General features: G+C 46.4%; 1 protein-coding gene across 1 annotated transcript in view; it reads left to right on the top strand.

The window, feature by feature from the left end:
- GAPVD1 (GTPase activating protein and VPS9 domains 1) overlaps positions 1-22,203 on the top strand; it is a 28,425-nt gene extending 6,222 nt beyond the window's left edge. Inside the window, exons 4-27 of the mRNA XM_050980803.1 lie at positions 248-1,091; positions 2,267-2,353; positions 3,478-3,612; positions 3,718-3,907; positions 5,598-5,758; positions 6,538-6,667; positions 7,423-7,548; positions 8,265-8,438; positions 8,749-8,889; positions 9,491-9,625; positions 10,186-10,305; positions 10,741-10,818; positions 10,953-11,326; positions 11,835-11,922; positions 12,297-12,377; positions 13,018-13,140; positions 13,616-13,745; positions 14,131-14,240; positions 14,853-15,012; positions 15,601-15,788; positions 16,419-16,632; positions 17,183-17,255; positions 17,634-17,831; positions 18,528-22,203. Coding sequence (XP_050836760.1) covers positions 248-1,091; positions 2,267-2,353; positions 3,478-3,612; positions 3,718-3,907; positions 5,598-5,758; positions 6,538-6,667; positions 7,423-7,548; positions 8,265-8,438; positions 8,749-8,889; positions 9,491-9,625; positions 10,186-10,305; positions 10,741-10,818; positions 10,953-11,326; positions 11,835-11,922; positions 12,297-12,377; positions 13,018-13,140; positions 13,616-13,745; positions 14,131-14,240; positions 14,853-15,012; positions 15,601-15,788; positions 16,419-16,632; positions 17,183-17,255; positions 17,634-17,831; positions 18,528-18,668 — 4,201 coding nt within the window. The 3' untranslated portion in view covers positions 18,669-22,203. The remainder of the gene's footprint in view (positions 1-247; positions 1,092-2,266; positions 2,354-3,477; positions 3,613-3,717; positions 3,908-5,597; positions 5,759-6,537; positions 6,668-7,422; positions 7,549-8,264; positions 8,439-8,748; positions 8,890-9,490; positions 9,626-10,185; positions 10,306-10,740; positions 10,819-10,952; positions 11,327-11,834; positions 11,923-12,296; positions 12,378-13,017; positions 13,141-13,615; positions 13,746-14,130; positions 14,241-14,852; positions 15,013-15,600; positions 15,789-16,418; positions 16,633-17,182; positions 17,256-17,633; positions 17,832-18,527) is intronic.
- The last annotated feature ends 5,179 nt before the right edge of the window (positions 22,204-27,382 follow it).

Here is a 27,382-nt window from a genome sequence, read left to right as displayed (position 1 = left end):
TCAGCTGGGGAATCCTACGCCAAAAGCTCCTCGTTGGCCACTGAAGCGATTGTTTTTTAATACCTGTGTTTGTTTTGCTTCTGTTCATGAGAACAAGCTATCCAGAATTTGCAAATAATTTGTAGTAACTATCTAGAAAGACTTTTTCCTCTGTGGCAGCCTGGTTAATAGATGGATCACATTGTATCTCTTAGCAAGTTTGTTTACTTTAGAGTTACTTAAAGTGTTTCAATGTTTTTCTTTAAAGCGCTGAAGCTTCTCCGGCTGAATGTTGCCAGCACGCAAAAATCTTGGAGGACACGCAGTTTGTGGATGGGTACAAGCAGTTGGGATTCCAGGAGACTGCTTATGGAGAATTCCTGAACAGACTGAGAGAGAACCCCAGGCTGATTGCATCCTGCCTGGTTGCTGGAGAGAAGCTCAACCAGGACAACACCCAGAGTGTCATTCACACAGTCTTCACCTCCATCTATGGCAACTGCATCATGCAGGAGGACGAGAGCTACCTGCTGCAGGTGCTGCGGTACCTGATTGAGTTTGAACTGAAGGAAAGCGACAACCCCAGGCGGCTGCTGAGACGAGGCACCTGTGCCTTCAGCATCTTGTTCAAGCTCTTCTCTGAAGGACTCTTTTCTGCAAAACTTTTCCTTACTGCTACCTTGCATGAGCCAATCATGCAGCTTCTGGTTGAGGATGAAGACCACCTGGAGACCGATGCAAACAAGTTAATTGAGAGATTCTCCCCAGTACAGCAGGAAAAGTTATTTGGAGAGAAAGGCACAGAAAAGTTCAAGCAGAGAGTCCAAGAGATGGTTGACTCCAACGAGGCCAAGCTGGTGACCCTGGTCAACAAATTCATTGGCTATCTCAAACAGAACACGTACTGTTTTCCCCACAGCTTGAGGTGGATTGTGTCGCAGATGTACAAAACGCTGTCGTGTGTGGACAGGCTGGAGGTTGGCGAGGTCAGAGCCATGTGCACAGATCTCCTTCTGGCCTGCTTCATCTGCCCTGCCATCGTCAACCCGGAGCAGTACGGCATCATTTCTGATGCTCCTATCAATGAGGTGGCAAGATTTAATCTGATGCAGGTATGAATCACAGCAAGGCAGTCTTAAAAATATATAAATGGCTTTGTTCTTCCCTCTAGAACTGATGTTACTGCAGTACAAGTGAAGGTACTGTCTCTCCTACTTATACAATGAGTGCTAATGAAATATTTGTGTTAATTGTTGCTGAAAAGGCAGGCTGCAAAGTTTATCTGTTTGCTTAAAATACCGACTTGAAAAAATTGACAGCATGTATTCCTGTATCCCTTAGAAGAGTTGCAAATATCCTTTATAAAAGCTGTTTTAAGGGATGGAAGCTAAGGCATAAAAATGACTAGAAGATGAATTCTGGAAAGTGTGAAAAAAAATGTTAAGCTGTTGTTGCAAATGTTAAATATTATACCAGGTATTGCAAAAAATAATGAAATACTTTGCTGAAAACTCCTTGTTGTCTGGCAGTAATGTCCAGTGCTCTACTTGGAGCATTCCCCAGCCCTCATGACCAATTTTTGTCATTATGCAAACACTTGGACAATTTAATGATATTACATAGAGGAGTCATCTGAAGGTGTTGAGCAACACTCTTCTCACTGAGGATGTTCTTCCACGTGAGGAACAAAACCTGCTTTTTACTGTTGTCTATAAAGTGGGCAGGGAGCGATCCTTGCAGTGCAGTCACGCTGGTGTTTGCTCAGTATTCCTCTAAAATCCAGCAGCAATCCTCTCCTGTGTCACTGCTCACGTGCTGTAGCAGAGCACTTGGCAGCTCTTTAAACTGAGGGCTGCTTTGCAGTTGGAGATGAATAAGGGATATGTGCTCTGAAATAAGGGTTAGCCCTCCTGCTATTTCTCCTTAGTAAAATATATGCAGCCTTTGAAAATCTCTAGGTTTAGATGACCTAGATTCAACTCTCAATTCTGACGTGTTGCAAAAACAAAACATGCTTTGTTCCTGGGAGGGGGAAGTATGGATGGTCACAGCCTACTGTGTGAGCACATTTTCTTGTTAAAGGCAATGACTGCCTTTTTTTCCTAAAGCTTCTTGCAGTTTTTCTTCCCTGAAAGCAAGCACAGATCTCTGTCCACTCTATCAGAAGTATTCCTTGGAGTATTAAATGAAAAATTATTTAGAATGGAGGAGGTTTTTTGAATATTTTTTATAATCAGGTCCATCGTGATATGAAAGGCTTATTCTGTGTGCTTCTTTTTAATTTCAGGTTGGGAGACTTCTGCAGCAGCTGGCAATGACAGGCTCTGAGGAGGGAGATCCACGTACGAAGAGCAACCTTGCTAAATTTGACAAAGTAAGAATCCAGGCTGAAAAATCAAAGGCTTGGTGGATACGCCATCATCCTTCTGCAGCCTCCTTTCTCAGACTTTGCAAAGGACTTACTAAGTGTTACTAAGTGTTACTAAGTGTTTACTTTCCAAGTTACATGTAATGAAAAGCAGATTAAATCCTGAAATAAGCTGGTGAAAAAAATCTTGAATACTAGAATTAAGGGTTGGGGATTCTTGCTTCTACTCTGACCTGATATTTCTTAAAAGAAAATATTTTAAAAAATTAAATGGTATTTTCAGCTCAGCATTGTAAGTTCAAGGCCAGGTTGGACAGGGCTTGGAATAACCTGGTCTAGTGGAAAGTGTCCCTGCCCGTGATGGGGGTTGGCACTGGATGGTCTGTAAGGTTCTTCCAACCCAAACCTCCCTGTGATTCTGTGAAATACTGAATTCCTGTCTGTGGTTTTTCAACTGAACCTAACAACACACTTTGATCTGAAAACAGCCTTGGTAAAACGTGTTTTAACTCCAAGTAATTTCTTAGTGCAAGTAACTTCTCTTTCTTTTTTGCATAGTTTTGCTTTTTTTATTCAGCTTTTCCTGTTAGTATGAATCCATGCGTAGCCATAGAGCAGTCACCTTCCTCACAGCAACAGTGAAGCTGATGGCTTTTGATAGGTTGTCAAGTGTTTAAAAGCCTGTTGGCATCCTTGTATCTATCCAGGTTTTGGTAATTCTAGTTGTTACACAGTCACCACACAAAGTTACACATTTATTGTACAAGTAGCTTTTTCACTCAGATTAGAAAGTGATGTCGTTGTTGCTTCTTTGTTTCATTTTCAGTCTGTGCTGGGCAAATCCTTCAAGAAGGGCCTGTTTATTGCCATTATTTTTTTCCCTTAAATTGTAAGAGGACACTTAAGTAAGTAACACTTTGGAATGCAGGAAAGGAACGAAGGAAATGCTAAAAGTAACTGCACACTTTCCTTGCTCGCTCTTCAGTGACCTTAAAATATCTGCTGTTTTATCCCAGGATTTCAGAACTGGGAAGCGGAACTTAAATTATTCTGTAAGCTGCTTAACTCCTGTCATAAGTTTCATTCCAGCTCTAGGGATGTTGTCATTCACACTGTCTGCTGTCTCTCAGAGCTGTGTTGCTGCTTTCCTGGACGTGGTGATCGACGGGCGCGCGGTCGAGACTCCGCCGATGTCGGCCGTGAACCTGCTGGAGGGGCTGAGCCGCACCGTGGTGTACATGACCTACAGCCAGCTCACTGCCCTGGTAATGCCTGCTGCTCCTGGCAAGGGCCACTGCCAGCCTGCTCCCTCGTGTCCCACCTTGGCTGCCTTGCACTGCAGCTCTTACCAAACCACTGTCTGTGTTTAGGTTGGCTTCATGCGGAACGTGATGTCAAGCGATCAGCTTAAGGAAGATCGGATGGCTTTGGAAAACTTGCTGGCAAATTTACCCCAGAACAAACCAGGGAAAAGCAGCAGCCTAGAAATGACTCCATATAACACCCCCCAGCTGTCTCCTGCAACTACTCCAGCCAACAAAAAAAACCGGCTGCCCATAGGTAAGGAGAGCGAGCGGAGCTCCCGCCTGGTTTCTGACACCTGGGGCATTTCTGTGCCATTTTCTCAGTCATCTCTTGGGCTTACTCTTCACCTGCACCTGCAGTTCCTACTTTTTCTGTGCAGATGGTGAAGAATTTTTCTTAAAGCCAGGTAGCTTTCTTACTGTCTAATGCAAGTGTGGTGAGTGACCTTCATCACTCCAGCCTGAAGTGGAGAAAATTTCTGGAGTGGTTGGTAGTCATAAAGGTGATGACTGGTAGTGACAATAAGGGAAGGTTTGAAGGTGGGAAGCAGATCTAGGGGGAAAATTGCTTAGGAAAGTAGTAAGATGGAAGCAGAGGCATTTAATTAGTGGGATAGAATAAGTTTAACATTTTTGTTAGAGAACAAATGGACAGGAGGGTGAACAAGCAGGAGCAGGACTTTTAGAATATGTGCTGAGAAGAGAAGGTTTGTCCTTTCTCCATTCCTTGCCTGCTCTAATTCCAACTGTCAGTATTCTGGAATGCAATTTTAGGTCGGTTGGGTTTTGTTTTTTGAATAGGATTTCTGGGTCTAGATTTTTCCATATTAATAATACTTTATTTTAAAATAGGAAGTGTGGTACTCTTCTTCAGTGTATATTTATGTGACTATGACCATGTGGGATATTTTTGTTTGAGAGATTTGGTGTTGGTGTGTAAAAGGATGAAAATATGCAAAGGCCAGTAAGTGGCAAAAAAACCCAGAAAACCACCCCCAAACAAACCTGTCCCATGTTGGTTTAACTCTGCTTTTGAATGGTTCTTGTCTTACACCTCTAAAGTAGTGGCACTTTACAGCATTTATTTTATGGTCTAAAATAGCTTTTGCTGAAAGCTTTGTTTCTTTTGTTTCATTTTAATGCTTTCCAACTCCAGGACAGCAGTTGGCAGCGATTACTGCCTGGGATACCTCTGCTACCAATCTGTCAGCTCACATTACTCTAGTAACCCCTTTTGGTGGGTAATGCCCTCTTTCCATTCCTCTGTGCAACTCGGACTCGTGTCACATCACCCAGCATGCCTTTGGGCCACCCTGGCTTCAGCTCCCTTGGCACATTTCTGCAGTATATGAACTCATTTTGTGTGCATGTGGGGTTTAAAAACCCCTCTGTCAGATCATCAAAATTTGGCTGCCACTTCTGCACACTTGCCTTGCTTTCCTTGGGTCAAATAAAGTAGCAATTGATGTCATGCTGCCATTCTTAGAAACCTTAATTTCATGTGGGTGTTTTTACTTCTGTGGAGCCAAATGTGGGAATCTGAGGCCAGTTGAAAAGGGGACATAAGAGTGGAAAAGTAATCAGAGCAAACCACCTGATGTTGTATTGTGTGTCTGGGAACAAACTTAATTTTCTCATATAATGTATAAAAGTTCTTTCTGTGGTTGGAATAGGCTGAATTGCTGTTGGCAAACAAGTCACAGTGTACCTTGTTTTTCTGCTTCTCAACTTTTATGTTGAAAGTTTTCTTTTCCACAGGGCAGTACTCAAGTTTAAACATCAGTTCCGTTTCTCATAAGTTTAATAACACTTTGATTTTGAACATTTACTTAGTATGTATTGCTAACTAAAACACTACAATTCTGTATTTCCATTGTATTGTCTTTTTTTCCTCCTTAAACACAAGGAAAAGCTTTCTAATGTGGATATTTGCAATATTTTCTCAGCCACTCGAAGCAGAAGTAGATCAAACATGCTAATGGACCAGCATGGAGATCATGAAGGATCCTCCCAGGAGACTATTCCTGAAGTGCAGCCAGAAGAAGTGCTGGTGATTTCTTTGGGGACAGGTCCACAGATTACTCCAGGAATGATGTCAGAAAATGAGGTATCCAGAAATGATGACATCTCAGGTGTTTTGAACCATGCAGCCTCTGTCTTCTCTAATTGCACAGCAGGGAGGGTGCAAAGCTAAGTTTGGTAATAAAGCTGGAATGGGAATTTAAATCCTTACTCTGTGTTACTGAGCTTGGGGGTTGTAGCTTTCAAACTGGCCTTTGGTAGGTGGGTTTGTTCCCTCCCTTAAGAAGCTTAAGAGCAAACCTGGGCTCTTGTTTCTGAGCATGAAGAAACTGCTGTGTCTCTGGGTCCAGGGACACAGGTGAATGGCAGAACTGGAGCACTGATCCTGATGCTTTTGGCAGCTCATGAAAGGCACAGGCCCAGGTTCTTGTGAGGGCAGAGCTGAGCTCACAGTGCCATCAGTGCCTGCAGACTGCTCCTGGGGCAGGGCTGGTGTTCCAGCCTTTTCCTTCTCCAGCTGTAGCACAGCTGCTGCTTCCAGCTTTGCTCCCTGCCTGGTGGCTGGGATTATCTCCTCTGGCAGCCTGGTGCAGATCCTTTCCACACTGCTCTGCTCTGGGGGGTGATGAGGGAGCTGTGGCTCCCTTGAATGTCCCAGGACATTCCTAATCTCCATGGGGTGGTTCCTTGCTTTCTCCCCAGGCTCTGACTTGGGAGGTTGCTGTCTTTTTTCTAACAAAATGTAAGAAATTTTAATGTTCCATTAACAATACAAAAGCATGTCTCCAATGTTTTATTTGCTATTTAATGATCTGAAAAATAGGTGATTTAAATGAAGTCTTGTTTGTTTCTGCCACCCTGCAGGTGTTAAACATGCAGCTTGCAGATGGCGGGCAGGGCGATGTCCCCATGGACGAGAACAAGCTCCATGGCAAACCTGACAAAACCTTGCGCTTCTCCCTCTGCAGCGATAATCTGGAAGGAATATCTGAAGGTGAGGGGCTGCTTAAGTCTTGAAGAAGTTTTGTTGCTCTGTTGGTTTTTTTCCCCCTTAACTGTAAAAGGAAGGTGTGTTAAATGCAGCATTTTGGCTTTGTTGTTTTGAAGACTGTGCTATTTCACTCTGAGAGCCTGTCTTCTTTCTTAGCTGTTCAGAGAATAAAGCCTGGAGCTAAATTTTGACCTACAAAGGCATAACTGAATCTGAGAGTTGGGAAGAAAAAGACTAACTGTGTTTTAAAAGAGAAAATAGAGGGGGTTTTGGTTTTTTTTTTGTTTTAAACTTAAGTGCAGTACTAGTTATTAAGAGCTGTAACTTAGTTCTAAACTTGAATGTCTCAGACTTATTTTTCATCATATTCTAATTAGCTTTTACATATCTCAGAATAGTTTCTGCACAACTCCTTTACAGGAACCTCAGACATAACAAAGCACAGATGTCTGTGGGATGGAAGAAGTTTGGACACATCACTTTTGCATTATTTTTTATAACTTCTATAACTTCATTTTTGCTCTGTCTCTGCAAAATAAGAAAACTAATTCATGAACAAGTAAATAAGTTAAAGACAAAGACTTTATTGGCTTTTAATTTCCAGCTAAGTACATTAGTGGTGAGATTCAATAATTTGTGCTAGAACTGCTACTTCATTTCTTGTAATTTTTCTAGTGAGTTTTGTGTCCTGAATTGTTAATGCTGGGTATTTAGGAGCTGTTATTCAAAGGAGTTCTAAAGTAAATCTGTGTTCCCAGGCCCTTCCAATCGCTCCAACTCGGTGTCCTCCCTGGATCTGGAGGGGGAGTCGGTGTCGGAGCTGGGCGCGGGCCCCTCGGGCAGCAACGGCGTGGAGGCTCTGCAGCTGCTGGAGCACGAGCAAGGCAGGTGCCACTCTCTTCCCAGAGCCTGAGCTGCTGGACATGCTAAACCAAAGTCTTTGGGAAAGAGGTTGCAAATTTGTAGTCTTTGTAGTCTGTTGTTAGGAAAAGGAAATTGCCTAGAATTTTGAGACTTAAGTCCTTTATAGGAAACTGTAAAGTTTTGCTTGATATCAAGCTCTTCCCTTCAGGAGTAGGGTGATCTGGATTGGAGTAGTCTGGAAGAATCTGGGCAATTTTGTCTTTAACGTCCATTTGTCGAACACTGAACAGGTTGCCCGGAGGTTGTGGTGTCTCCAGCCTAGAGATGCTCAAAATATGACTGGACATGATTGTGAGCAACCTGGTGTCCTTGACCAGGGCAGGGACTTTGGGCTGATTCCTGGAGGCCTCAGCTTTTCTGTGATCCTGTTCCTCTACAGGAATTGTATCAGGGTCTTTGTAGCACTACATTTCATTTATTTTTTCTGTCCATTTAGTTGATAGATTACCATGTGTACTTCCAGATTTTTCTTCTTATGTCTCAATTTTTTTTTCAGGCAGCATTTCCTGAGTAGTGTAATAGTGCTTTACAGGCTGTCCTTTAACCACTGCCTTACCTGACAGAATTAGGGGGCTGTTTGTTTGGGATTTTTTTCCTAATGTACTCTTACAGGCTTTCATTCTGAAATAATTGGAGAAGCCTTTCAGAAAATCAAGAACTGTTTCTTTTTCCACAGCCACCACTCAGGATAACCTGGATGACAAGCTCCGTAAGTTTGAAATCCGTGACATGATGGGTTTGACGGATGACAGAGACATTTCAGAAACTGTGAGTGAAACCTGGAGCACAGATGTCTTGGGAAGTGACTTCGACCCCAACATCGACGAGGACCGGCTGCAGGAGATCGCAGGTAACGGGTGTGCTCTGGGTAGGTCCTGTGCTGCTCTGGAACCTGAGGCTGCAGAGCCCTCCTCCTCCTCCTCCTCCTCCTCCCCCTCCTCCCTTCCTCAACAGGGGCATTTCCATGAACTCAACTGGAGATTTGCTCTAGGAGGATTTTTGTGTGCATGACCTGGACTGTGCTTAGTTACTCGTTTCTTTCCAACGCTGTGTTTCCTGATTGCTTTGCCAAGGACACTTTAGAGGTGTTCTTCCTTTTCTCTCTAGAGCTGACTGCCCAAGCCCAGCTCTAGCCATACGCTCCGGCTTTACTTTTGCAGGTGCAGCTGCAGAGAACATGCTAGGCAGCTTGCTGTGTTTGCCAGGTTCAGGATCCGTGTTGCTTGATCCCTGCACAGGTTCAACCATATCAGAAACCACAAGTGAGGCGTGGAGTGTGGAAGTATTACCGAGTGATTCAGGTCAGAATCGGGCAGTTTTTGCGTATTTCTTTAGCATGATTCTAAGACTCTTCCAGAGGCACAGAATGCAAAACAGCTGCCTCTTCCTCTTCCTCTTTCTTCAAGAAATTACTGTCCTAGGCTTAAGTTAGTTTTTGCAAATACTTCCAGGATTAAAAGGACAAAATGCTCCTAGGCAGAAAGAAGATGGAAAGCATTGGGAGAGACTTCTGTTACCTAAGAAATTGTTAAGGTCTGAAGGGGAAGAGAAGGGTTTTCAGAGCCAACTCTTTCTTGCTTTCCTTCCCTGTGGTAGGAGCTATGCAGGACCACGGTTTACTTTGGTTAGTGAAGATGTGACTCTATCCTGTTGCCTAAAAAATACAACAATTAAAACAGTAGACACTCCTTAGCGTGCCTGTGCAGACAGAGCATTGCTGTCTGTGCAGAGTCCTGCCTTCTGTACCAAAGGATAGCAGAAAACTCTAGCTGAAGTGGTTACCTTTAAAGTTGATACACTGAATCACCCCCCACCCCTTCCTTCTGCTTGTGAATGTTTAGGGAGCACGGCATTGAGTAAGGATACTTTCTCTCTCTACTGTCCATTGTCTCCCTTTTGTAGAGGCTCCAGATTTAAAACAGGAGGAGAGACTCCAAGAGCTGGAGAGCTGCTCTGGGCTGGGTAGCACGTCTGATGACACAGATGTGAGGGAGGTCAGCTCTCGGCCCAGCACCCCCGGCCTGAGCGTTGTGTCAGGTGTGTGAACTGTCTGACAGTGCTGCTCCATCACAGCATGGGCAGCACTCACTTTGCTGCACGTGCTTTATTATACATCACTTCACTCATAAAATAACTTCCGGCACTCGTTCTGGAATTTTCTAAGCTGTGATTCTTTGTTCACCTCACAGAAGGAATAAAAAAGGCAGCAGAGAGGTGAATGCCCTGTGCTGCAATAGCAGTGGTTAGCAGAGGAGTGTTGCTTTGAAAGAAACTCCAAACTTTCTTGCATTTAAAACAACTTGTTTTATTTAAATAAATCATAGCTCTACTTTTTCTTTTTCTGCAAAGTATGTAAGAGTGGAGTGTTTTTCTAATGTCTCTTGTCAGAGTGTATTCATGGCTATGGTAGCACTTTTGAGGATGTAGAGCAAAAATAAACTGTTGTTTTATGAGTAAAGAAATTTGTAATGTCTGTAGGTGCTACTGTCAGTTGGAACTTGATTACTCACTGTCCACCAAACATTTTAACAGCCTCAGGATTTTGCTTCCTTGCTCTTTGAAAGACTATTACAGATGCCTCTTTTGTTATGTGTAAGGTATTAGTGCAACATCTGAAGATATTCCTAACAAGATTGAGGATCTCAGGTCTGAATGTAGCTCTGACTTTGGGGGCAAAGATTCTGTGACAAGTCCTGACATGGATGAAACAGCCCATGGTAAGTTACTTATCTGGAATCTCTGATAAAAACAAATGACATTTATGGAATCCTTAAATTTTACAATTTCTCCCCAATTTCAAAGTGCTAGTGACTAACCTTAATATTTTCCTTATTTGCCAGTACTGTATTTGTTTGACAAAGAGGCTCCAGTGCTTTGCTGTACTAGATCTAAGATCCCTAATTCAGTTTGATTACATTGACTGTCCTCTTGCATTTTGGAACTGGGCTGCTCCTCAAGAATTCCCCATTTTTTGTGATGTAACTCCTTGATCATTTCAAGATACTTCAGAGATCTTTCCTTATAGGAATATCTCTACAAATACTTTGCAGTATAAGTTTTGTGACTTTTGTTGCTGAAGTCTGTTTTTCCAGTGTCTCTCATGCTGGAGGCAGTTTTGGCATGGCACTAACTTTGTTCTCTCTGTATTTCAGGAGCCAGTCAGTTGACATCTCCTCCTTCTCAGACAGATTCTTTGCTTGCATTGTTTGACCCTCTGTCCTCAAATGAAGGTGAGTTATAAAGATTAGGTTTTGTTTTTAAAAATAGGCATTTTCGATGGTTCTATGTTAGCACCAGGTAATCAGGTAATTTGGAATAATATTGAAAGAAAAGCGTGTGGCTTCTTTTCTGCTTGTGTCCACAGGTGTGTCAGCTGTGGTAAGGCCTAAAGTGCACTATGCAAGACCCTCTCATCCACCTCCAGACCCACCCATCCTGGAGGGAGCCGTGGGAGGTAACGAGGCCCGGCTGCCAAGCTTTGGCTCCCACGCCTTGGTGCCGGCGGAGCTGGAAGCCTTCAAGCAGAGACACTCGTACCCCGAGAGGCTGGTGCGCAGCAGGAGCTCAGACATCGTGTCCTCGGGCAGGAGGCCCATGAGTGACCCTGGCTGGAACAGACGGGCTGGCAACGAGGACAGGGAGCTGCCCATGGCCTCCAGCAGCACCGGGCCAGCGGCGCTGGCGGCCGCCTCTCAGTCATCGTCTTCATCTCCCAGCAAGGACTCCTCCAGGGGAGAGGTCAGGCTTCCATTTAGCATTGTATTTTTGTCTCTCATGCCCACTTTAACTACACATCTAATGCCAGAAAGTTGGAATTAAATGTCTTTTGCTAAGGAATTACAGCACACTTCTGTTACTCTTTAAACATTGGCCAGTAACGTTTTATAAGATAAAACTGCAAATCTCCAGAGTGGCTTAAATGGGTCTGGCTTTTCTTAAATTTACTGGTTGAGGTTTACTGGTGGTACTTCAGAAACAGATTCATTGTAGTGTTAAATTTCTGCAGCAGCCTGAAAACTAATTTTCTTTAAAATAGAAAGAAGTGAAATCTGAGGTTCTTTGTGGCTGTGGGTTTGTGTTTGTGGGATGTCTTCTTTAGGAGAGATATTTCTGACTTAATCTGCTCTTTGTGCTCTGCTGTAGTTCTGTTTTTACAGTCAGTGTAGCAAAAGCTGATGTAAAGGAGAAATTTTCTCTTTACACTTGATTTGGTAAATGCTCAAATGTAGACTCTGCCCTTCTGCAGATTGAGGAACGGAAAGACAGTGATGATGAGAAGTCTGACAGGAACAAGCCCTGGTGGAGGAAACGTTTTGTGTCTGCCATGCCCAAAGGTAGGATCGTGTCTCTCTGGGTTTGGTACTTCAGTCAGAGTTCACACTGCCTTTATTATCTCTTTAGTCACCTTTATGGTCAAAGTATAAATAAATATGTAAATAAAAATGGGAAGCTACCTGACCCTTGGGTAGTAGCTCCCTAGAGTGTGCTGGACCTGGAAGGCAAAACTGTTCTGCCTGACCTCATGTGTGTTAAAGGTGGAGCTGGCTGCAGGTGATGACAGTACACTTCTGCTCTACCCCATGGATAAGCTTATGCTTTTATGGAAGTTGATTTGATGAAAATTTTCTGCATTAGCCCCTTCCTTGAAGTTTCTGCTATTTGGCCATTATCTCAGAGTAGTCTTTGATGAGGTACCTTGCATTTTCAGCTCCTATTCCATTTAGGAAGAAAGAAAAACAAGAAAAAGACAAAGATGACATGGTGCCTGACAGATACGCAACGCTTCAAGGTATGTGAATAACATCATCATAGCAATTTTCTCTGAGAGTGCCTCCTGGAGCTCCAGAGTGCCCACCAGGTAGCTGTTGACAGACAGGTACATGCTGTTGCAGTTCCTGTTCTGAGCTGACATTTTGAATAAAAAAAATGGATAAAGATTTCCTGACTTGAAGGCTGTTTTTAAGTTGTCACATGTCTGTCTGGGCGTGTAGTGGATTCTCAACTCAAGTCCTCACTTTTCCCCTGCCCTCATTATAGAGCTCCTGTCCTTGTCACAGCTGAGCTGTAAGGATAGCTGTACACACAGTCCTGTAACAGTTACTTAAGTCTTAAATTAATCATGGTTTGAACCTGGGTGTTTCGTTTTCTGTTTGCCTGATCCTTTCTTGAAGTCTTCAAATACCCAAGAACCATTTGTGTATGCAGTATAAATGTGCTGAGGATCTGCTCAGGATCTGACTTCATTTGTTGTCTTTGATTGTACTGTTTGTTTTCTTTATTAATACATTTGAATTTGGGCTGCACAGAGCACAGGCACCTCTTTGATCTGGCTAAAAACAGAGTCCAAATGTGTAGGCTTAAGTTCTTGTATTTGCTTTCAGTTGGCCCCACACCAGGGTAAGTCCTGTTGTTTTTTATGGTCCTTTCAGATGATCCCAGCCCAAGGCTCAGTGCACAGGCACAAGCTGCTGAGGACATTCTGGACAAGTACAGGAATGCAATCAAGAGAACGAGTCCCAGTGAAGGAGCCATCGTGAACTACGACAGTGCAGGTGAGAACCTGGCTTTGAAATCACCACCAACATAGCTTCTGCTCCTTAAAGATAAAAACACTTCAGCATTCTAGACCAATGTTAGTGTTAGCAGCTGAACAATGTGAGCTCTGAACGAGGAATGTTTTGTCAAATAAGCTGTTGGACAGTCTCTCAGAGGCTGGGAAATAAATCAGTATTCCCAAGGACAGCTCTGTTGCATTGCCATTGAGGGAGCTGGGTGTTGATAGCACATCTCCCACCAGCTTTTTATTTTGTTTTAACTGGCATAAGAAGTGCCTTCCAAAACTTTTGCAGTTTCTTCTTAGAAGCATCTAGGTTGTATGTTTTAATGTGCATGTTTTCATGTATCCAGAACTAGCTGGTTTATTTGCTGTCTCCATTCACTCCCTGACCTTAGAATAACGAGCAGAAAATTAGTCTGGTTTCTTCTTGGCTCCTCTCTTGAGGTGCAGTGTGTTTTTGGTTTCCACAGAGGCAATTGGGGATGGTGAGAGCATGCACGACTCCCCGCGGGACGAGGCTTTGCAGAACATGTCTGCAGATGACCTCCCAGACTCTGCAAGTCAAGTAGCACAGCCACAAGGTTCTGCTTTCTCCTATAGGTAAGGACATTTCCAGGTTTCGTCTTAGCCACAAAGTAGAATTAAAAGCTGAAGCTGTGTGACTGGTTCCCACAAGAATCTTCATGCAGGTTCATTGTAAACTTTGATGTGCTTTTAGTTTTAAGTATCTCAGACTGTCATATTTCCACTGGTGGAGGGAATGTTTGTAACCAGAGAGGACAGAGCAATTCAGTGTTTAAAAAAATCCCTTTGAAAATGGTGCTGTATCAAAAGAATTGATATTCTAAAGTCTTGACAATGCTGTATATTAAAATGATGTTTAATAACTTCTGGGCAGTATTAAATAAAAAAGAAAGTAAAGATTTCTTATTGAAAAAGCAGACCTCTCATCAACTGTGTTAAGAAAATATTTTTCCTCTTTAAGGGATGCAAAGAAGAAATTGAGATTGGCTCTTTGTTCAGCAGATTCTGTTGCCCTCCCGATGCTGACACATTCAACAAGGAATGGTCTCCCAGACCACACAGACCCTGAAGGTACAGGCTCTTTGCACTGTGTGTGTCTCTCCTTGTCCCTGTGTAATAGCACTTGTACTGTACCATTTATGGTCCCTCCTCTTTGCCATAAATATTGAGGGCACAGGCTGCCCTTTGCCCCCAGAATGTTTTCATTCTTACTCCACAGACAAACTGCCATCTCAGCCTGCTCTAAGATTTTTTTGTAATGAAGTATCACAGACACAGTGCAGGTAGAGCCTGAAGCTATAGAATAGACTAACTGTGCTGTTGGGAGTTGTGCCACTTGAATGATTTACTGGGTCTTTATATTGACTTAGTATAAATGTGTTGTGTTGTATCCTTTCATTCACTCTGGGTTTATTTGCAGACAGGTGAACATGTCACCTTATGGGTTCCTCTTCACGTTTCAGAATGGTTCTAAAAGCTAGATAAGATAGTGATATGGAGGCTTATCCTCTTATAGATGGAAAATTCAAAAAGGCTTCTTAAATTGTTCTAGAAGAACATTTATTCCCTAATGTACAGAAGTTTTGTTTTAAACCATTAACGTGTTTCCCGTATTCAAAGATAATTTATTTTCATTGTGCCTACATTTCTTTTCCTTAATGTTTTTCCTTTGTTCTTTGTTAGATAATGAAATTGTGTGCTTCTTGAAAGTTCAGCTGGCTGAAGCCATCAACCTGCAGGACAAGAACCTGATGGCGCAGCTGCAGGAGACGATGCGCTGCGTGAGCCGCTTCGACAACCGCACCTGCCGCAAGCTGCTGGCCTCCATCGCCGAGGACTACAGGTACCCTGGGCTCCCAGATCCCTGCTTCACTCACCAGGTACCCTGTGCCCTGGGCTCCCAGATCCCTGCCTTCACTCACCAGGTACCCTGTGCCCTGGGCTCCCAGATCCCTGCCTTCACTCACCAGGTACCCTGTGCCCTGGGCTCCCAGATCCCTGCCTTCACTCACCAGGTACCCTGTGCACTGGGCTCCCAGATCCCTGCTTCACTCACCAGGTGCCCTGTGCACTGGGCTCCCAGATCCCTGCCTTCACTCACCAGGTACCCTGTGCCCTGGGCTCCCAGATCCCTGCCTTCACTCACCAGGTACCCTGTGCCCTGGGCTCCCAGATCCCTGCCTTCATTCTCCAGCTGATTGGGAAGCTCCTTTTGGTTTAAAGTGTACTTTACCAAACCGGGTTATTGCATCTCTGCTTCCCCACAAAAGGATGCAGTTGTCTCACCCATGTGAGGCAAACTTCCAAATTCAGGCGTTGTTTTGTTTTAAAAGGAGCAAGTGGAAGAGTTCTTTGCACTCTGACTCAGCAGCTTGTAAAGGTGCTAGCCTCTGTCTTTGTTGTGAGTCTGACACAGAGCTCTGTGCTTTAGGAAAAGAGCTCCTTATATCGCTTACCTGACGCGCTGTCGCCAAGGCCTGCAGACCACACAGGCACACCTGGAGAGGCTCCTGCAGAGAGTCCTGAGAGATAAAGAAGTGGCCAACAGGTACTTCACTACAGTCTGTGTGAGGCTACTGCTGGAGAGCAAGGAAAAGAAAATAAGGGAGTTCATTCAAGGTGAGATTAATGCAGACAAAGTTTTTATATTCCTTTACTCTGTATTTAGATGCTGATTTGGGTTAATGTTTTGAACTATGTCTTTTGATCTGAGGAGTAGATTCCTAAAATGATTTTAATTTCAGATGGTGAATTAATGGCTAAACAGGCACATTACTGTGACTTTACAGTATGTTGTGGTAGCTAAGCTATGGTAATTGTCTGCATTTTTCATGGGTGGAGAGAATGAAGGTAATTTGACCTTACTTGACCAAAAAGTTATGCTAGATCACATCATCTGCCCCATGGGAGAAACATGAATACTATTAATTATTTTATATCTACTGATACATGATAAATTGAGTTGCAGCACTCAGTTCTTAGTCCAGAACCTATGGCTGCACCTTAGAAGATATGGGGGATAGTAACAGTGTGAATGAAGTGAATGAAAGACCAAAACTGGTCCTATAGACCAAACTGGTTCTATATTCTCTGTGCACAAATCTGACTATATGAAGCACATAAGGAATTTGGAGTCAGTTCTTGCTCCTGGAGCATGTAGTGCTGCACATTAAATGTGCCTGAAAAACTTACCAGAAATAATATTTTTTACTTAAGCGAATGTTCTTTCTCTTCCTCCTTTTTTATCAGATTTCCAGAAACTCACGGCAGCAGATGATAAAACGGCCCAAGTGGAGGATTTTCTGCAGTTCCTGTACGGGGCTATGGCTCAGGATGCCATCTGGCAGAATGCCAGTGAGGAGCAGCTCCAGGATGCACAATTAGCCATAGAGCGCAGTGTGATGAATCGCATTTTCAAACTCGCCTTCTACCCTAATCAGGATGGAGATATTTTGCGTGACCAGTAAGTTAATGGAATTCAAAGGACTTGTTTTCTCTTTTGCAGTTGGTGCAGTGGGAGCTGTGCAGCCCTCTTGCCACAGACTTGTCTGAGTCAGCCACACAAATTCATGTTTTTGTTAGAACATTTTGTAAAAGAACGAGGAAGGGCTTTAGCATCATGTACAAATGTGTTTGCAACAAACTGCTAGAACAGAAAAAAAAAGTTGTAAGTGTGATGATTTGGGGTACAGACTGTCAGATCTGCAAGTGTGTGTGCTGAGAGAATGATCAAAACCTGGTCCAGGACTGAACCTGGTCCATTTTCTGGTTTCACTCAGTATTTTCCATGCATTTGGGTTCCCGTGGTTTAGAACAGATGCTGTTGGGATCCTCTAGAGGACATGTGGTTGTTCTTGGCTATACGGAACAATTCTCTGCATCTTCACTGACCTGGTGTCCATCATCTGTAGGGCCACATTCCTGAAGATCTTTCTTGTCCTGTCAAACACGAGGCAAGTTTCTTCAGCTGGCTGGCTGGTGCTTACCTTTCACTCTTGTTTTTTGTGTTTCAGGGTCCTTCACGAGCACATACAGAGGTTATCCAAAGTAGTGACTGCAAACCACAAGGCACTTCAGATACCTGAGGTAACAACTCCTTTCCTTTGAGTCTGTATTGTGTTTGTTGGGGTTTGGACTGGGATTGGGATGAGGAGAGGATTGTTCTGTTTTACACTTAAAAGGGTTTCTTTGCTGCCTGTGACAGCTGAAATATCCTTCAGGAAAAATACACTGTACCTATGCTGTGGCTGTACCCAGCTGCAGCTTCTCTGGGCAATCTGTGCCAGGGCCTCACCATCCTCACGGGGAAGAATTTCTTCCACATCTGTAACTTAAATCTCCCCTCTTTCAGTTTGAATTCCCCTTGCCTTAAATCTTCCCATTTCTCCAAAACCCGTGAGCCTGTGGTGGCTGAGCTGCTGTGCCCAGCAGTGCTTGCCCAAGGAGGGCTGCTTGGTTCCCCAGGTGTATCTGCGGGAGGCGCCCTGGCCGTCGGCGCAGTCCGAGATCCGCACGATCAGCGCCTACAAAACGCCCCGGGACAAGGTGCAGTGTATCCTGAGGATGTGCTCCACCATCATGAACCTGCTCAGTCTGGCCAACGAGGACTCCGTGCCTGGGGCAGATGATTTCGTTCCTGTTCTGGTCTTTGTTCTCATAAAGGTGAGTTCTTCTGCAGAGATCACAGAGCCCAGTTAATCCCTGTAATAAACAAGCAAATTTAGGAGGAGAGATAATGCCTGTGAGCCCCGGGGAGCTGGCCAGGCTCAAACCCTGATCTGATTCAGCAGGTTTGAATAGGAATGTCAGAAATGTGGTCAGAGTTATGGTTTTTGAATCCAAGCAGACTTTGCATTTGGAACCAAGAAAATTGAGGTGCAGATGCTGTGTGGGGAGTAGAGTTTGTTTGAGGTATGTCCACAACATCTTCATCTGTGCCTGCTTCATGCTGTCCTCAGGACCAAGATATCCAGACCAGGACTGACTTGGGTTGTGTTGCTGATCTTTTTTGACATGAGTGGAGAATGGTCTGTTGGGTAAGATGCTGAAACAACAGGCTTTACATGTGTTGAGGTCCTGGTGACCTTCACAGATTGTGGCAGCGTTGCCCTTCTTTCTCTTGGCCTGCTAGTCATTTTTCCTTGTTGGAAAAATGTTCCTTTCATCAAACCTGCTGCCTTCTGAGCATGTGAAGTGGGGCTGCTGAGGATAAACAGTCCCTACCCTGCAGGCAGGTTACACACTCTTCATGATGAGGATCACTGCACAAAGGGAATTGTGTTTCTGTTCTGTATCTGGCGGTGTTTGTAGGTGTTGGGCTTTGCAAACAAGCTGTATCTCTCTCTTCTCCCACCCCAGGCAAACCCCCCTTGCCTGCTGTCCACTGTGCAGTACATCAGCAGTTTCTATGCCAACTGTTTGTCTGGAGAGGAGTCCTACTGGTGGATGCAGTTCACGGCAGCCGTGGAGTTCATCAAAACTATCGATGACCGCAAGTAGCTCGCACAGCACGGGCAGACTGAGCAGGAGAGGAGTTCCTAAGAATGTACAACAGCTGCAAAAGCTGAAGAAAAGACTTTCCTTGTAAAATACTGTACAGAATTGAGGCATTTTAAAACACATCTTTACTAATCTAATTAATTTAACAGATTTTCCTCTTCTCTTTGGGTTGCGTTTTCCTCCCCTCTAGATACTGGCACTACAAAAGGGACCACAGTTTTCAGGTATTTTGGAATCTCAAAACATTCAGAATTCTTCATGCTTTCTCCACCACCCCTCTTCCTGAATTCTTATTCACGAGAATAATTCACTTCATTTAATTTCTAACAAAAAACTGAAACAAGAGGAAACAGGGCAGCCACGTAGTAAACTTTCTAGATGAATACACCTTTTATTAAGAAAACACCAGCCACACTGAAAGTTTGTAGTAGCTGACATCAGTTATTGGTTGTATTTCACCTAAATTTAAAATCTGAGAGGACAGTGTAAATATTATATAACTATATTTAATGCATTGCAAGTATCTTTGGACTTCCTATCCTTTGAATAAACAAGCAGAAGCCTCTCTGACCTCTAACAGGTTGTGACCTACCATGTTTTGGTGACAAAAGGACTTCCTCAAAAGGCTAAGATTTAAAAAGGGCAAACTGAACTATTTATTAAGATGTAATTACTGAAATTTCTAAAACTGGAATTTATAATAGGGCTTATTAGCTAGCTGAACACTTCTTGGCTAGGGCATTAGGGTGTTACAGAGGTTGGGATATATAGAGGAGAGGGACTGTAAGTTACAATAGAAAAGTCTAATATAAAAAGGAGAAATAAAATACCTTACTGTAATATTTTTTCTGAGCTATTGTGTATACTGTACAAACCCCAAACAGAGATCCTTAACAGAACCTTGGGCTGTAATATATATTTTGATTAGTGACATTAAATACATATGCCAGGGGGTTCAGTGAATGTTTTTACTAAATGTTCTTCGTGTTGTCTGCTATGCAGCAGTGCAAGTTTTACTGTTCATAAAAAATATTTTAAAATAATATAACACTGTTCTTTATGAAACATATCATGACATCAGTTCAGGGTGTTTTATAGATTTCTCACCCCGCCTTCCCCTTAAACTGACAGTTATCAATTTAAGGAGGTTTTTATGCACAACACCACATGGGTTTTTCATGAGTGAAGTGGTCTGGGGCATGTTGGCTGTATATGAGCACTCGCTGCTCTTTTTCAGCTTCAATGCACTGAAAAAGGACAGTGAGCACTGAACTTTTTCATGTCAGTATTATTTCTTGCTCTTTCCAGAGTGTTCATTGCACTTCTGACAGAGGGATGTGGTAAGACTTGGTGTCTGTGATTGGTAAAGAAAACAAAATCTTTCTCACATTCTTTTCAAAACACGATTGGTTCATTTTTGTGTGTGTGTGCATTTTGATGATTAAAACCTGTAAGCAACAGTACTTGGGAAAATCATGTGGTCAATTGAAATTAGAGCAATTTATGTAAAGCATTGAGTGCTTGATTTGGCTGTGCTTGTCAAGGCATAATCAGGAAACTTACTTTTTAGGGCTCTCAGCTATAACTCAATCCAGCAGTTTTGCCAAACTAATCACAGGTGAGAAGGTGGGATGGTAACCTTTTCCTTTTCTCTATAGTTTTTCTCCTCTATTAGAGACTCAGTTGTGTGGAGGAGCAATACTCAGTCAAAACAGAATTCTTCTGATCTGCCTTACTCGGTGTCTCAGTCTGTGTAGCATTGCAATATTCTGGTTATTTAGCCTTGATGGGTTTTTGGTGCTGAACATGTAATTCAATATTGCAAGCACAGCCCTGCAGCAAAGCACAAACATGCCCTTGAAGATATGGCCAGATCATATCAAAAAGCAATATAAATTCATTTCTATTGAAGTGTCCTGTAATATGTAATTATTACTTGAATATCCGAGATGTTAAGACTGATGTGTGAAAGTTCTGCAGTTTGGGTGTTGGTTGAGGAGAGTATCTGTGGGATCCCTGAAGAAGGCACAAGGACACAGGAGGTGCTGATCACCCCCTGTGCTGCCCCTCTGTGCTGGCCTGGCTCACAGGGTTTGGGCAGCACCATCAGGGCTTTCAGGTTCACTCTCCTTTATGGAAGGGGCAAGAACCATTTCCTTCACAGCTTTTATCACTTGGTTTCTCTGCATAGAAAAATACTTCAAAGAACTGGAGTCTTTTTTTAAAAGTTACTTAGTTATTTTAAAACCAATAGGTGTTTCAGTGAGCCCCAGGTGAGCTGAGAGTTTTTGTAGCAGGATGGTCCTTTGCTTCTTTTTTCCAGCCTACTCTGAAGGTCCTTTATTAGTCTTGATAGGTGTAGTTAGAGAATTAGGCTTTCCAAAGAATTGAAAACCTTCCTGTAATGTCCTTTTACTGTTTTCCCCTGTTTTAAAATGCTAAATTCCATGTCTAGGAAGTGATGGTGTCAGGTTTGATGTGCAATAGCCAAGGTGGAAAGACACTGCATAAAGGACCAAAAGTAACAGAAGTGCTGCCAAAAGGTGCCAGCCACGAGCCTGTGTTGTAATCTTGGTGCTTTATTCTGTGAATTTAACTACTTGAGCCACTGGAGGAGGAATGGAACGTTTTGGGCAAAGTGGAGCAGGGCAGGGGCCTTGGTACCAGGTCCCAGTGTGGGCTTCAGGCTTGGCCGTTGTCTCAGCTCTGATCTTGGCACGTTCTGAGGAGCTGCCACGTTAAACAATGGCATGTCTGTGCCTGGGAATGCTGCAGAGGTGCTGGTTTCCTTTTTGGGCAGAGGAGGGAAAGGAAAGCACTGGGGTTTTCATCTCTAGGAGATTCCTTTGTGCTCCTAAGTGAGATTTCTCTTTAAACCTTTTTTAAATCCTCTTTAAGGAGAATCAGAATGTGTCTGGCCTATCAAGGATTTGAGATTAAAAGTTTTTGTTTTGAAGACCTTTTACTACCAAATGCTGAATGTAACTGCCATAAACTTCAGGAAAAAAAGCCACGAACATGATGCTGTTTCCTGTGGGTGAGTCTGGTGAGCACAGTGTTGGTTTGTATTGCTTGAAAATGTTCTTGTTCTGTTAAGCCAAATTCTCACAGAATTGGAGAGCTCACTGCCGTGGGAATGGGGCTGTGGGAAGGGGGCAGGAGAGGGGGCAGAGCTGCTGGCAGCAGAGCTGTGTGTTGGCACGAGTGAGTCAGTGTGCCTGGAGAGCTGGAGCAGCAAAGGCAGTGGGGATGGAGGGGAAGGATGCTCCTGCCTGGGTACAGCTGGGGACGTGGCTGAGCCTGTACTACTTGAGAATTAACCTCTGCTCAGTTAGTAGTGTGTGTTCTGTACCTTTTAATTGTGCTTTACCTCTATTGAAAAGCTTTGTACTGCCTCTCCTCTTTGGTAAAGCCTTTATAAATCTAAATTAACGAGCTTGCACAATCTTGTATACAGGAACCCCATCTTGTCTCTTAACGTGATTATTAATGTATTATTCTGTAAAACCTGATTAAAAGGAGAGCAGTTTAACCGCCTGGCTTTGACGTTTCTGCCTTGTTCCAGTGCCATCAGCAGATTGTGCTGGGATGGCCGTGCAGGTGTGAGCACTTCCCACTAACTCTGTGTGGTTTGCGTTGGGCATTGCTGCTCTGCTCCATCCTCACCCCACCCAGGGGAGGGACACTGGCAAAAAGAACCAAAATCCAGTAGAGGGGAGAGGAAGCTCTGCTGCACTGGCTGCTTAACACAGAGCTCTTCAGTCATGCTTTTGAATCTGCAGCTTGGCCGTTCTGGTAGCTTGGGAGGAGAGAAATGGCTCTGCCTGCAGCAGGACTGTGCCTGTCCCTCTGCTGGCTGCTGCTCGATGCCTTGCTGAGAGTGGTCAAGTCCAAAAGTATTATGGTTGGCGTCTTTTTTCTTAGGAAATGCTCACTTTTCCCGACGAGACAGGAGGATTTGTTCAGCTGCCGAGCGCCCGCCCGGTGCCGGTGCCGGGCGGGGCGGGGCGGGCGGGGCCGGTGCTGCCGTGAGCTCGGTCCCCGCAGCGTTATTGACCTTGGTTCTCTCTCATTTGCATCCAGCATTTTTCATCCTCTGGAATATGGTGTTTGGGGACCTTTCCATCATTAAGTGGATTTACAGCAATTTCCTTATGTGTTTTCTCCAAGGGATTCTGTTATGAGAGGCACATTAAATCTCCATTAATACCTCATTATCCGACTGATAAGATTACCATGATAATGAGGCAGAAATTCTAATTGTTTCACTTCTTATTGTGCCTTTCATTAAATCATATACCTGGAAGTTGCTGTCAGAGAGGGGATCTCCAGCCTCCAGAGCCTGGGAGGTGACCTGGTCCTGTGCATCCTGGTTCTGTCCATGGTACTCGAGGGGTCCTGGGGTGTGCTGGCCTTTTCTCCTGGGCTCCTGTGCCTCCTGCCACGGTCTCTATGCCATGGCCATGCCACCAGAAGGGCTTCCAGTGGCCCCGGGGCCCTTGGCAGCCTGCACTGGGGGCATGGACTTGGAGAGACTGTTCCAGGCCCCGTGAGCTGCCTGCTCCTGAGGGTGGTTAAGCACAGGGGTGTGCAGCCTCTGTCGGAGCTGTTACAGCCCATCAGGTCAATGATCCATGAACTAAAAAGTCTCTAAGAAAGAGCAATTATTGTCTATCATGTGTCAAAGGCGCCCGTATTGACCCCGAGATGGAGCCATTATGGCCTGTGGAGGCAGCGATCCATGACCCGTGCATGGGAGCCGAGGTCTGGACACAGCGAGGTGAGGGGGCTGGGGGGGCAGCACTGGGGACACTGCCAGCTGCCGTGTCCTGCCATGGGCAGCCCGGAGCCAGGCTCAGATGGGGAATGGCTCTGCTGGGCTCCCCAGGGGATGTCCCCAGCTCCTGCTCCCCTGGTGCCTGCACAGGGATTCCCTGTGACCAGCAGGACAGCCCTCCTCACCAGGACACACCTCAGAGCCCTGCTTGGCACTGGGGGCAGCCTGGATCCAGCAGGCCCCCCTGCCCTCAGCCTGGTGCCCGTGAGGCACAGGAGCCCGCGGTGGATGGCTCCTCCTGGCGCGGCCCGGCCCCGCGGTGAGCCCGGCTCCCTGCAGGAGAGCAGAGCGGAGCGTTTCCCTGCTCGGGGGGCTCGGGCTCCTCCCGAGCAGAGGAGGAGATGTCTCCATAGTAACTGGCACGTTTGGAGGGCAGCAGGCGCAGGGACCGAGACAAAGCCTGTGCGGGAGCGGCCCCGGCACGGGGACCCGCTGTCCCCGCTGTCCCCGCCGCTCCCTTGGGACACAGGGGTGGCACTGCCGTGGCAGCGTCCCCTGCCCGTGTGGCGGTGTCACCCTTGTGCCAGGGTGGCTTTTGGCACCAGCCTGCAGAGCCAGAGCAGGGCTGCACCTGGGCCGGGCAGGTGCGGGAGGGCGGCGGGGCCGTGCGGGAGCGGGCGCTGCCCACCCTGCCCGGCGCTGCCAGCCCCGCGCCCAGCCGGCTCAGCCACCTCGCCAGCAGAGTCGTTGGGCTGGGGTTAATCAACATTCATTCATGTTTCCAAGTGTAAATTGAGCATTTGTTTAATTATGTGTAAGCAGCAATACATTCTGGCCATTATCTAAATCACTATTTTATTTCCTGGATGTGGTTTCATAATGCTGGGTTTGTGCTCCAGCCTCTGCATCATTAACAGAGAAGAGTTAATGAATATAAAAGCGTAAAGGCTAATTACACTTTAATTTACAATCATGGTCTCATTTTGGGACCACATGAAATCTGTTTTGAAAACAATTAAAACAAACCAAAAAAAAGCCCAGGGAAGGTCTGGAGAGTGGAAGGGTTTTGGCACAGAGCAGCGCCGGTGGCCACCAGGCCCGGGGAGCTGCGGGGTGGGTGGGCCGGGGCTGCCCAGGGCGGGTCCCTCGCTGTCCCCTCGGCCCCGCAGGGTGATGACCCGGGCTGGCAGGGGGACCCCCGGGGCCCGTGCTGCTGTGGTACCTTGCTGAGGGATGTAAATTGGAGCTCGAGAAGAGCACAGTTCACTGGAAGGAGACAAAGATTTATTGGGCTGCAGATGTTGAAAGCAAAATTCAGCGATAGTGCTGACTCCAGCACTTTGCAGCATTTACCATTCCTGGGGACCCTGTTCTGTGCCTCCCTGCAGGTGCCTGGCCCTTGGAGGGACGGTGGCTGCAGGTGAAGTGGTGGCAGGAGCAGTGCCAGGCTCTGTCTCTGGGCAGCAGAGGTTTTGTCAGCTTGGGTGCTGGGTGTCAGGGCAGCTCCCTGCAGGAGCCCCTGGCCCTGCTGCCATCATCCCTGGCAGAGGCATAGGTGTCCCAGAGCACCAGGGCACTGTCACAGCTGATGCTGTGTCCAGGCCCAGGGCAGGAACTGTCCCCACTGGCATGGGATGGCCTTTTTTGATCCAGCTGTGAGTTCCAGGTGAGATTCTGGGGCCAAGGTGTAGGCTGGGAGGAGAGCAGGGCCCAGGGGAGCAGAACTGGAGCCTGTGCTCTTGTGCTTTGCAGTGGGTGAGTTGCAAACCTGTTTGTATTTCCTTATTCTGATTCCCTCAGCAATGGGATAAAAGCTGTGCTGAGACAAGGAGGGAGCAGTGGCCTCGGCACCAGAGACTTGTTCCCTTCTCTGAGCTGCCTGTCTGTGGCCAGCAGAGGAAGTAAATCTCTCTGAGAAAACCACTTTGCTCACACAATTCCAATCCAACAGGGCATCGTGGCATCACTCACTCCCTCTTTTATTCAGCTGATGCTCTTTTGCTGGGCCAGCTGAGCCCTGCAGCAGCACGAAGCCTTTACTGGTGCTCAGAGCTGGGGGCTCGTGGGCCCGGGCACTGCAAGGGCAGTGATGCCCATCCTGCCAGGGCCCAGCTGGGGCAGGGCTGTGGCTGTGCTGGGACGTGTCCCCCAGGTTGGTGCCCTGCAGGAGCACTGAACTCCCCCTGGTTTTGCTCACTGTGCCTATGCAGAGGACAGGAGGTGTCCTTCTACTGCCAGCTGTCCCTGGAGGTGGCTCAGGGACATCTGCTCAGTGGCACTTACAGGAGCCAGGGGCTCTGTGGGCTCCTCTCCCACTGCTGGATGTGCTGAGCTGGGGCAGGGGAGGCTCCTTCAGCAGCGGGCACCGTGCCAGGCACTGTGCCAGGCCCTGGCTGGAAGGTGGCTCTGGGGCTCTGCTGTCCCCATGCCCTGCAGTGGGAGCCCATCCCTGCTCCACTGCAGGCACCTGGGAGAGCCCTCCCTGTCCCTCGCCAGGGCTAACGTGGGAGCTGTGCCACCACAAGCTCAGGCAGGTTTGTCACTTGTCACCGTGGTGGGGCCGTGTCACTAATGAACACATCCAGGGGCTGAGTGCCTGCGGCCGCTAATTGGAACTGCTCACAACTGGGGATTCTTGTGGGTTAGGCACAGCACCTGCACTAACAGGGATTTGACTTTCAAAAATCTGTGGCTACCGAGGGCAGCAGAGGAGGAGCAGCTGCAGTGCCCTGCTCACACTGGGAGCAGTCAGTGGCACCACATGGGCCAGACCTTCATCACCTCCTGAAATGCCATACCCAGCCTGCTGCTGAGGGGGTGCCAGGGCTGCTGAGGGCTCCAGGTGCCTGCGGGTGTTGGCTCCAGTGTGTTGTGTCTCATGAGGGCTCAGGGCTCACTCAGGGCCATTTGCAGTGGCACTGGTGCTGGCAGGGCTCAGCTCCCCTTGGCAGCAGCGTGGGGATGCTGCTTGTGCAGGGCATCATCAGCTCCCCACAGCGTTCCCATCTTCCCACTAATCCTTGTCATCCCAAATCCTATCAGCACTGATTTGATATTTACCTCCAAATCGTGGATGAACATGTTGAACATCATCATCTGATGATGATTCCCCATTGACAACTGCTTTTTGAGACCTGTCAGTCAGCCAATTCTTAATCCTTCTAATGTGAGCTCTATTGATATTATATACAGCTAATTTTTTAATCAAAACGTCATGAGCTATTAAATCAAATGCCGAACAGAAGCCAAAGCACACTACTGCTCCTCAGTTACTTTTATTAAGTAAACTTTTAAATTCAAGGAATTAAACCAAATTTTTTGACAAGCCCGGCTTCCCATCCAGCCGCGCTCCCGGCTCTGGTTACAGCCCCCCCCCCGCTACCACCTGCAGCCGCTCCAGCTCCTCAGCCTTTCCCCGGGATGGCCACGACCGGAGGGGTGAATGTGTCCTGCGAGGTCGGGCACGGGGCTGGGCGTGCCAGGGGAGGGCCGGGTGCTGGGTAACTTCACAGTTAAGTCTTGGTGGGGAAATGGGAATTTTCCTCCTGCGCTGGATGCAGTCTCTGACCTGAAAACTCCGGCCCGGCCTCCCCGGCTGCGGCGCGGGGCAGGCGAGCAAATGCGAGATGACAGCGCCAATCTGGGCACCAGCTGTCCGGCCGGGGCCGGGCGGGCAGGGCGGGCGCTGCCCCGGCCACGGAGGCGTTTCGGGGGGAGGAGGAGGGCAGGGCAGGGCCAGCCTCGGGCAGGTACGTGCGGGCAGGCACACGCTGCCCGTGCCAGGTGCTGGGATGGCACCGGCGCTCCTCAGCCCGCGGGTCCCGCCGCGGTGGCCCCGGATGGTCCCTGGGGGCAGTTTGGGAGCCTGTGCCACCAAGGCTGAGCTGTGGGGACCCCCGGCCGGAGCCAGGTGAGCCAGGCTGCTGGCAAGCCCCCT

The sequence above is a fragment of the Serinus canaria genome, chromosome 17, assembly GCF_022539315.1.
Source record: "Serinus canaria isolate serCan28SL12 chromosome 17, serCan2020, whole genome shotgun sequence".
Lineage (NCBI taxonomy): Eukaryota > Metazoa > Chordata > Aves > Passeriformes > Fringillidae > Serinus > Serinus canaria.
This window is presented reverse-complemented; position numbering and strand designations above follow the sequence as displayed.